At 40.6% G+C, this 11423-nt stretch overlaps 1 protein-coding gene across 2 annotated transcripts; it reads right to left on the reverse strand.

Moving 5' to 3' along the window:
- Positions 1-7896: 7896 nt before the first annotated feature.
- Positions 7897-10947, reverse strand: LOC121281891 (homeobox protein Nkx-2.5-like). 2 transcript variants are annotated; one of them, XM_041195025.1, is made up of 3 exons: positions 10690-10947; positions 9803-10127; positions 7897-9012 (listed from the first exon to the last, which is right to left on the reverse strand). In XM_041195025.1, the coding sequence occupies exons 1-3, from the start codon at positions 10690-10692 to the stop codon at positions 8396-8398; spliced, it is 945 nt and encodes a 314-aa protein (XP_041050959.1). In that variant the 5' UTR covers positions 10693-10947; the 3' UTR covers positions 7897-8395. The 2 variants fall into 2 exon arrangements, with proteins under 2 accessions (XP_041050959.1, XP_041050967.1); XM_041195033.1 differs by having other exon boundaries at positions 10840-10850.
- Positions 10948-11423: the final 476 nt, after the last annotated feature.

The raw sequence follows: 11423 nt of genomic DNA on the forward strand, positions 1-11423 counted from the left end.
AGTATTATTTGTGCCTATGCTATAGCAGCTGTCACAACTTCTCCAATAATATTGCATCCCATGCCAGACAAAAGGTGAATCTAGATAGCTTACAGGTGTGGGCTGACATGTGGCAAATAATAGTTGTACCACATAGGGCTCATATATGTTTACAGCACAAAAGGAGGCCATTCAGCTCATTGTGTCTGCACCGGTCAACAAAGATCTGACTACATTAATCCCATTTTCCAACACTTGGACCATAGCCCTGGAGGCTATGGCAATGCGTGAATATCTAAGCACTTCTTAAATGTTACGAGAGTTTCTGACTCAACCACCCTTTCAAGCAGTAAGTTTCAGACATCCACCACCCTCTGGGTGAAAAAAATTCTCCTCAACTCCCCTCTTAGCCTTCTACCTCTTACCTTAAATCTATGCCCCTGGTTATTGACCTCCCTCCTAATGGAAAAAGTGCCTTCCTATCTGCCCCTCAATCTTATACACCTCTATCAGATCCCCTCTCAAACCTTCGCTGCTCCAAGGAAAACAATCCCAGCCTATCCAATCTTTCCTCATAGCTCAGACCCTCCAGCCCAGGCAGCATCCTGGCAAATCTCCTCTGCATCCTCTCCAGTGCAATCACATCCTTCCTATAATGTGGTGACCAGAACTGCACGCAGTACTCCAGTTGTAGCCTAACCAGCATTTTATACAGTTCCAGCATAACCTCCCAGCTCTTGTATCCTATGCCTTGGCTAATAAACGCAATTATCCCACATGCCTTCTTAACCACCATATCTACCAGCCCTGCTACCTTCAGTGATCTACGGATATTCAAATCAAAGTCCCTCTGAGCTTCAGTACTTTCCAGGGTCCTACCATTCATAGCATAATCCCTTGCCTTGTTAGCCCTCCCCAAGTACATCACCTCACATTTTTCTGGGTTGAATTCTATTTGCCACTGCGCTGCCGACCTGACCAGTCTATTGATATCCTCCTGCAGTATACGGCTATCCTCCTCACTATTTACCACCCTATCAATTTTCGTGTCACCCACAAACTTGTTGATCATACCCGCTACATTTGTCCAAATCATTTATGTACATCACAAAGGAAGAGCCCCAGCACCGGGCCCTGCGGAACCACACTGGAAATAGACTTCCGATCACAGAAACATCCCTCTACCATCACCCTCTGCTTCCTGCCTCTCAGCCAATTTTGGATCCAATGTGCTACTTTGCCTTGGATCCCATGGGCTCTTACTTTCTTAACCAGTCTGCCATGAGGGACCTTATCAAAAGCTTTGCTAAAGTCCATATAGACCACATCAAATGCATTACCCTCATCAATACTCCTGGTTACCTCCTCAAAACATTCGATCAAATTTATCAAACACGACCTTCCCTTAACAAATCCCTGAACAAATCCCTGATTAATCCATGTCCCTCCAAGTGCTGATATATTCTACCCCTTAGAATTCTTTCTAGTAACTTCCCTGCCACCAAGGTTAGACTGACTGGCCTGTAATTTCTTGGTCTATCCCTTCCTCCCTTTTTTAATAATGGGACAATGTTAGCAGTCCTTCTGTCCTCTGGCACCTCACCTGTGGCCAGAGAAGATTTGAAAATTACTGCCAGGACCCCTGATATCTTTTCCCTTGTCTCCCTCAGCAGGCTGGGATACACCTCATCCAGGCCTGTGGATTTATCCACTTTTAAGGTCGCTAAACTGCTAGTACCTCCTCTTTCTCTCTGTTAATTTCTTCTGATATTTCACAGTCCTCCACTCTGATGTCTAAACCTGCATTGTCCTTTTCCATTGTGAACCCGAAACAAAGTATTCATTGAGGACTGCACCCACGTCTTCCGGGTCCACACACAGATTACCCCTATACCTGGTAATGACCATCCTAGACCTTCAATGGCACTACCATCACTAAGGCCCCCATTATCTGCATCTTAGGGGGTCACCAAAGACCAGAAGCTGAACTACACCAATCATCTCAATACAATGACTACAAAAGTAGGGCAGAGACTAGATGTTTTGCCATTTGTGGCTCACCTCCACACAAGCTTTGCTATCTACAAGGTTCAAGTCAGAATTGTGATGCAATTTGCCTAGATGGATACTGCTACAGCACACTCAAGAAGCTTGACAACATCCAGGATACAAAAGTTTACTTGGTTGACATTCCTGTTACCTGGCTTAATACCCACCACTCCCCCACTGGTGCAGAGTGGCCACAGTGTGTATAATCTACAGAATGTGCTGCATAACTCACCAAGGTTACTTTCATTGTACCTCCCCACCGTGAATGCTTTATCACAAAGAAGGGCAGGAGCAGCAATGTCATGAGAGCATCACCACCTTCAAGTTCCCTTCCATGTCACACACCATCCTGACTTGGACATATTTTGTCAAGTTTTCACCATCACTGGAAGAATATTTGGACCATTGTAGGAGCAGCAACAATTGCAAGGTGTGCAACAAATCACAGAGGTTTGCCACCATCCTCTCAGAAAAACTAGGGATGTGCAATAAATGCAGTCTTGTCTGTGCTGCCCAAAAATGCCATTTCTGACACCTGTGAGATTGAACCTGGAAATTTAAATCATCAAAATTTCTTTGGGATGTAGAATGAAGACCACTCCTTAAGCTATTAACCTTACATCTGCTAACAAACATTTTTGTCACCAGTAACGATATTTTCCCTTCTTCTATTCCATTTTGATTATGAAAACAAAATTACAATTACATGAAGAAATTACAAGAATGGAAAACAGTCACTTGAACTTTCAAAAATAGCAAAAACTTCTCTCACAATCTCTTTGGAAAAGGAGCACAGGTTAAAATAATCCCAGAGTTATTAACATTTTGTAAGAAAATTTACTTTACACTGTTCTCATTTTTTTTTCATTTTACAAAATTTGCAAATTTGCATCCAATTGTAAATTTATAGCTTAATGCATTGAAACAAAATATATATTGAAATGCAGTGGCTTGTTTTTTCAGGCAAAGCATGACTTACTCATAACTACAGATCATAAGTTAGAAGTTTTCTAACATTATTTGTTTATTAATTACAGGAATTGGAAGTATCACTGTGGAAAATACAAATGTTTCTAACACCAAGTAATTTTAATTGGGTAAAAGTGCATCACAATCAGTGTATAGGTTCCATTTCAGATAATGAGCTTCCAAACTACTTTTCCATGCCATCATTAAGATGGCCTATTTCCACCTCCGTAAAATTGCTCAACTTGCCACCTGCCTCAGCTCATCTGCTGCTGAATCATCAATGCCATTGCTACTTCTAGAGTGAATATTCTAATGCACTCCTGGCCAGCTTCCCACATTCTGTAAACTCGATGGCATCCACAACTCAACTGCTGTGTCCTAACACATACCAAGTCCCATTCATTCATCACGCCAGTGTTTGCTGACCTACAGTGGTTCCCAGTTAAGCAACATCTTGTTTTTAAATCCCTCCATAGCCTCCCGCATCCTATTTCTGTAATCTTCCCCAGCTGCACAACCCCCTGAGATATCTATGCTCCTCTAAATCTTGCCTCATGAACATCCCCAAATTTTACTGCTTCACCAGTCAGCTACCTGGTCCTTAGCTTTGGAAATCCCACCCTAAACCTCTCAGCTTCTCTACCTCACTGTCCTCCTTTAAGACACTCCTTAAAACCTACCACTTTTATCAAACTTTTGGTCATCTGCCTTAATATCTCCTTTTGTGACTTGGTGTCATATTTTGTTTTACAACATTCCTGTAAAGCACCTTGGGAAATGTTATTATGTTAAAGGTGTTATATAAATACAAATTGTTGTATCAGACTGTAATAAACTTCTCCAGTGCATGAATTCTGTGTGAGGTTTTCAGATTATGTATCTGTGATACCTTTACTTCTGATAATACCTTCCTGAACATGATGAAAATGCATCATCTAGCATTGTGGCCCTTATACTTTTCCAATTGCTTTGTCCTGATCTGACCTCTTCCTTTAACCTCGACGTTTTAAAGACATCTCATCTTCTATATTTTTGTGCAGCAATAACATCCTTAAGTTGCTGTTTATAAATATGTTTCTGCTCATTACTGTTGTTGTCATTAATTAATGCCATAATATATTTTACATTATAAAAAACAACTGATATGTGTTGTTATTTGAAGACAACAACTGCATTTATTGCCAAATTATGAGCAATACCTAGCTCTAGTCATGGATTCAACAGCCACACAAGTCTCTGTAAAAAAACATTTCCCCTGCTTTCTGACCTAAGTCTCACATGTAATCTTATATTTTTGTTCATAATTTAAAAACATCTATCAAATCATTTCATATCATCTGTTTGAATGAAACACCCTGATTTTATATCATTCCCTGTATTTTCCCATGTAAAGAGCCAAGGCTAATAAGAAAATGTGGGAAAGTGCAATATCAGGATATGCCTATCTAAGTGATAATACATAAATAAACCTATTGAAAATGCTGACAGCAATTTGTGTCCTGATTCATCCTTTGAAGCTGTCTTCTGGCAGCTACTCACCCAGGGACCACATGATGCAGGAGCATTTTGTTTCTGCTTCAACATTGTGTACTGAAATAAACATGGCAGAATATATACCCATCTCAATTCTGGTCTTGTTTTCTTGCACATGATATAGTATTCCAAGATAACAGTTGTATTTATTGCCAAAATATATGCAAAATAATTTAAATTGATATTTTGAGTCTTTGTGCTAAAATGGAAATTTCATATTAAAACGAGTTATCCTCATCTTAGTCTGTGGCTGGCTTCCACCTCACCATCCCAAATGATGGTGTCATTCCACAAACAGATCTCAATCTGATTGCAGAGCATATAAGCATGAAGAACACCTTGATGAGACCATCTCATGCACTGAGGTGATCATATGGAAGTCACCAGAATGCAGACTGGTGAGAAAGAAATGCTTGGACGGAGGTTGGGCCCCACACATCTGAGGCGCTGTATGAATGAAACGACAACCTCTAAAAAAATACTTTGGTTCTCTCAATATATTTAAATTTAACAACCCAGATGGATCTCTTTCTGAACTTTGGCTAATACCACACCTCAAACCAACCGCATACAATTTCACCACTTACCTTGCATTTCGATGGGAGTCCAGACGAATTGCTGATGAATTTACTTCAGGCTTGAACGAATTCTTCAGAGGCCTTGAAATCCACTCAGAGCGTTTAGTGATTCAATAGCTAAAAAGTATTTCGCACCTTATCCCTAGGATGAACAATCAATTGTGAAATGATCTGAGACAATTATTCCCATTTTAGCCCTGCTAAACTTTGACTGTTACGGTCCAGCTCCATTGTGTTTACGCTTTAGTCTTTAAAATGCGGAAAATTCAACATCTGTAATTCCTGTTCCAATTGTCTCCCTCATTTCATCCGGGGACAAAGTTTATTCCTGGCTCCTCCTATGCAATCCTACGGGAGATAAACAAGTTGACTGAAACACAATCGAAACATAATAAAGACAAAGCTATTTTATCATTGCCAGTTTCTTTCCCAAATAAATAGTGTTCAAAATGAGTATTAAAGCAATTGCATGGAGGTGTTTGGGATTGTTTTTCGGAGGGCAAAGGCTTGGAGTGGCATCTACGTTATATGAGAGGATATTCTAGTACCATTTACTCCACAACTTGTGTCACATGCTCTTCACTAATGGATGTTTGCTGATTGTATTCATTAGTGAAGAATATTGGTAAAAGTAACTGCGATTCTTAAAGGTTCTTGAGAGTCAGTGGCAGATCTCTGGAAACAGTTTAGATTGTGCCCGAAGGGCTGTCATTTATCTAGCTCAAGCATCAATAATTATGGCCTGAAAGACTAATGTTTTTGATCACTATTGCCCTAAATGATCGATGCTAAGAGCATAGACAGTTTAACATTTTAGAAAAACGCTTCACTAAAAATTAAATTATTTTAATGTTCAATCACTTTTATGGACTGCAGATCCAGATGAGTAAACAGGCCCGCAGTGGATCTTAATTCTACTCTTATAGACATAAGAAAATGATTAGTGAGTTCCACTTCTTAATAAATGATATATAACCATGATTTGCGTTTTAACTTCACCAGTAGATCCGAGCATTTGTCTGATTGCCCGGGATTTTTACCAAACTAAATTGAAAGCTTCCCGTTGGATTAACTCCTGATAGAAATCCGAAAATAACAGACTAGATATGTGTTCCTGTAAATGGTCTGTTTAGTTTCTCTCGCCCTGAATAAATACAAACAGGATTATAAGGGTGATAAAAGCGATTTTTTTCTCCAGGCAGCGACAGGCTGACGCCGCTCCTGTTTACTCCATTAGCTCCATTAGCACTGAGTGAGATCCCACTGCCGATTGTCATTGGGCAACAGTCAGAGAATGTCGAGAAACAACAGTCTTCAACATCTTGACTATAGACAGTTTAAAATATTGTTTTCTCCAATATTAGTCACGTTTTCCTCAAGAATAACGAACCGTGTAACTAACAGATGGCAATAAAAGCAGGACAATCTGTTTCAGAGGAAGAGCCACGTTAAGAGGTTACAGTACTGGAAAGCACGACTGGGTCATTTATAAAACGCTTAATGGGCGCTTTGCGACTGTTCCATAAATAATAGTTGTGTATGAAGGGACATCATTGCGACAACAAAGAACACCGCATAAAATTAACTCCAGTGACAGACAAAACTGCTCCACGTAATTTTAATTGCACAGGGCGCTAACTTATAAGAGAAACAAAAATACGTTAAAACGTTGGGGTTTGACAGTGTAAAGAGCTCAGGTACATCCAACAAGGTAATGCACTCTTATCACACCAGGCACAATCAATAGACTCAACTTGTTCTTTAAGCAGATTGGACACAGTTAAGATTCTTTTCATTCTATCGGACTTATTGTTTATATAAAAGCCATATTAAAAGTAAATTTTAATGCCGTCTTTCTAGATTAGACCCCATGAAGTACGCATATCTTTCTGTATAATTAAGCACGATTATACAGCTTTTCTTGGTCGTAGGTATTTGGCGATTAAACATTAATATAATGGCACAGCAAAGGTACAATTAGTCTACATGCAAATCCGCGAGAAATCAGTATCACGCAAAGTGCTCGTGAGTAATAACTTCAAACCACCTTGCACTGTCTTCCAGAAACAAAAATCAATAAAACATAATTTCAATTCCATCAGTACCCGTGGTTCGTGCTGGGTTGCTAGCGGTTGTCAGATCAATAAACGCGCCCAATATTAAATAATACAACAGCCGCGTAGACTTCGTCAGTAATAACAACAGAAAGTGCTGGGAAAACTCAGTAGGTTGGGCCGCAGCTGTGGAGAGAGAAATAAAGTTAACGTTTGGAGTCTGTACGACTCTCTTCTTCAGAGACTGTCAGGACCTGTCTTGTTAGGGGCAGCAAAGAGATTCCACTGAATGGACTCAAATCCATTACTGCTCGGTTATTTTAATTATTACTGCATCAATGTGTGAGTTACTAGTGAAAAATATTTTAAAGAATGACATAAAGGTTACAGAAATCAGATTTTGCTGAGTTTAATTCGATTTAATATTCGTTGCAAACACAATTCGCTTGTTGCCAACATTCCCATCACAGAGTTCATCCAGCTCCCGCATCTTCCTGGCGTTCGGATAATAATTGGTTAACCGGCTATGGGTGACCCGTGCCTCCCTGGCGAAAAGCCTATTTTAGCTGGAATCTGGTAGCGAATGATCTGAGCCAGAATGTGCAAAGTAGGCAAAATAATAAATAGAGCCCTACCGATTCATGTAAACGACACATTTTCCCCTTTTTACGTCTGATTTGCAACCAAATATCTCATTTGGTTCTCAGGTTTGAGTTAGCTAAAATGGAGGGATTTTACTTTCAACACTTTCTGGCGAATTCTGAACGATGACATTGACATATTTAAATAAACAGTTGAGTTTCAAACATGGCATTACCAATTAAATAATATCTCGTACATCCGTTTCAACAATTGAATTAACACACTGCTTTATTAACTGTTCAAAAGTTACAAAATGTTTCTGTTATTGAGGTGGCGAGTCCAAAGCCTTACGTTTATCAGAAGACAGATCGGAAACTGTTTGACACTTAAGGACTATCATTAGCACATCTGAAAACCTCCTTAGTTTCCTGATCAAATAGATCCGACCACACGTTACAAACAAACCGAATATTAAAAGAATTAAAATACTATAATAAATAGAGTTCCTCGATTTCTTTTACTCAAATTTCTTACCATTCCAGGGATTCATTGTCTTCTTAATTTATTTATAAATTGAAAATTGCTCACATTATACTAAAGTCACCAGCTTAGCTGTCTCAGTCTCGTTTGCCAAGCAGGCTGGTTGTAATCTTACCACGCTCTGATTCCATGGAAAGTTCCTTGCAGAGCCGAGACCCCGGGGTTTTGGTGGGCCTGAGACTGCGCTGCCGAGTAATTCATGTTGCCAACGTTAAAATTCATGCTCATGTTGGCAAATGGGCTGGCAGAAGCATTCTGCTGCACGGCGGGCATGCTCGAATACATGCAGCTGTAGTCTCCGTCACAGGCTGCAGCGTTGTAGCTGGGGTAGATGCTGTAGCTGTACGGTGCCATGCTGACATTATATGGTGCACTGTATGAGGGCGATGCTCCCAGGCAAGGCTTCCCATCATGTACCAACACAGGCACTGCAACCCGGCGAGGGGCAGGAGGGGCTGGGCCCAACTCCAAATGCTTGTCCTGGCGCTGCCGCTTGCACTTGTACCTGCGATTCTGGAACCAGATCTTGACCTGTGTCGATGTCAGTTTTAAGACATTTGCCAGATGATCCCTTTCTGGGGCGGACAGGTATCTTTGCTGCTTAAAGCGTCTCTCCAGCTCATAGACCTGGGACTGAGAAAACAGGACTCGCGGTTTCCGCCGAACTCTCCTTCCAAGGCCTTCCAAAGCGTCGTTTTTCTTTGCTTCGCGCGTTAGATGTTTTCCTTCTAGGTCACAACACAAACACGAGAATGAAAGGAAAGTAAAGCGAACGGTCTATTATCGCGTTCATTTAAACTCTCGGTCTTTATAAGGTGACAGCCCTGCTCTCGCTTGGCATTCGCTTTAAAACTCGCTGAGATTAAGCGCTCAAAGGTATAGACTACGGAAAGAATGAACATTTCAACCTGCGGGCTCCTAAATTTGTGTCATTTACCTAGATTGTTTTGTACCTTATTCTAACTGAACGAAGGTAAAATCAGACCATTTATTTTTTTGAATTCCTGCTGGTCTTGTTGATGAAGGTTTAATGAAGATGTGCAACATTATCAGGTCTCGATACCTTCCTACCCATTCCAGTCCACTTTAATAAACAGCCGACATCAATATCATTCAGGGACTCACATCAACCACTGACAAGCCTTTCCTGACACATTCCCCTACACACTTCAAAGGATCACAACAATTGTAACTTGGCCCTATCATCCAATCAAGGGGGGCACAATATATTGCAGGAAAATACATTATAACTGTGGCCTGCCACATTGTGGAGCAAGATCAAAAGCGGACTGAGCAGAAATGTGCAGTTAAATCGATCCAGTTAATCCGATTCAATAGCACCACACTTCGATTTGATGATTTTTCTAGCCCTTTTGCCAAAATCAGCTCAGTGCAGTGCTCTCGGTTGTACTGGGGTACTTTCCTATGCGGTCTTTAATGATCGGGTAAACTACCTGAAGAGGCTCTGCTCACTGATAATCACTTAGCAAGTATTCGCCCCAGTGTTAGGGCATTTACCTTGACTGCTGCTTTGAAAAGACATGTCCATCTGCGATTCGCTGGAGTTCTCAGTATCATTGACGCTCAGGCCAGGTGAAAATGCCACACGATTCCTCTGGACCTGGGGTTTGCCAACTTCATTTCCAGCGCCTGAGAGGAGAGCGTTTTGAGGTTGAGTCGCCTGCTCCAGCATATAAGGAGAAGACAAGAGGTCCAAAGTTGCACTCAAATGATCTGGAATCCACTGCTTTTGCTGGCGATGTTCGAGATTGAGAATATCCTTTACAGAGAATGGTGTCGTCGATATTGCAGGGCTTGGAAGCATCTCGGGATAACTCCTGGGCTGTAACGGTACTTCTAAACTGTTAGGAGGACGGTGTGCAAATCCTGCCCTACTTTACTGTTTTAATGACGTCAGCTTTAATGGCGCTTACCCAGTTAAAGCGTGACTGACATTAACAGAGGCAGAGTCGGAAAGCTTCAAGTTAAATACGGAGATTTCTATTGGCCACAAGATAGCCCTGGGAAAACATGGCTTTATCCTGGGCTACGAACAACGACCAATTTCCCCTTTGAAGAATGACATTGGCGACGATTTCTTTAAAAGCCAGCATTCTTTTTATCTGGGCTACACTAAAAATATTAAAATGCCCAATTTTCCAGTCGGATTTAATAACCCTGCTACAAAATTAATTGCAATAAAAATTCGTTTAGTGATATTGCATGTTTATATAAACAGAAAGACCCAGCTTTTTAAAAAGTGTCAGAAATTAGCGAGATTTTTACAATGAGTTTTAACGCTTGAAGGTAACAAACACACCCTTTTCAGTTATAGGACCTTTTAGATGTGCTATGAACTAGGTGTAGCAAATATTTATGCAATGAATATCGTAAAACTCACCTACCATAAGGATGCCCTGCGATTTTAAAGCGCCTAGCAAATGTGTACAACGCGATTCTTGCACAGCCACCTGTTGTTGGTGGCCCTTTCCATTTAGATAATGTTTCCAGTGTCATTGAATGGAAGGCGAATTTAACTGAACGGATGCTTTCACCTGAAGTAGCGTTTTCCCGTCCACTGCGAGACTTCTCCGTCCTTCGATCATTCCTCCTGTTCCTCAGCCATCCTGAAAACACTGACAATCCTGTTGCATTTCGTTTATACAGACGTCAGTACATTATTTGCATCTATGTTAAATTCCCGATTCTGTGCTGTGTTATATTAGCCCAACTGCAGCGAAGGTTCCTGCGAACTTAACGTGCGCTTGATAGATAGGCGGGATGGAAAAGGATTTATCTAATCTTGGAAATGTGCTGGCACTTTTAAATGACCTAACTTATTGTGGAAACTTCAAGAGTCAAGTGAAGGATGTTTTCAGATGAAGAGCAGGGGTTTAAATTTGGCTGCAATCGCCATTCATCTAAGAACGAGAAAATAAGGGACTTGCTTTAATGGGTTCTAAGTGCTAGAGTTTGGTTCAAACAAGAAAAAAGATCACAAAAATTATATTCGTTATATTAAAGTTTTTTGTTTATTTCTGTGCTTAGAATTGAAGAGGCTTTAATAAGCTCCCTTTAATGTGCCCCGATTACTAATGTAATACATTTCTCCGCTGAAAAAAAATTCCAGAATTTTGGC

Source organism: Carcharodon carcharias, chromosome 1 (genome assembly GCF_017639515.1).
Source record: "Carcharodon carcharias isolate sCarCar2 chromosome 1, sCarCar2.pri, whole genome shotgun sequence".
In the NCBI taxonomy this organism is placed as follows: Eukaryota; Metazoa; Chordata; class Chondrichthyes; order Lamniformes; family Lamnidae; genus Carcharodon; species Carcharodon carcharias.

Excerpts from the sequence above, each read along its gene's own strand:
- LOC121281891 (XM_041195025.1), bottom strand. Across the intron at positions 9,013-9,802 it reads TTTTCAAAGCAGCAGTCAAG|AAGGAAAACATCTAACGCGC; the intron begins GTAAATGCCCTA and ends GTTGTGACCTAG.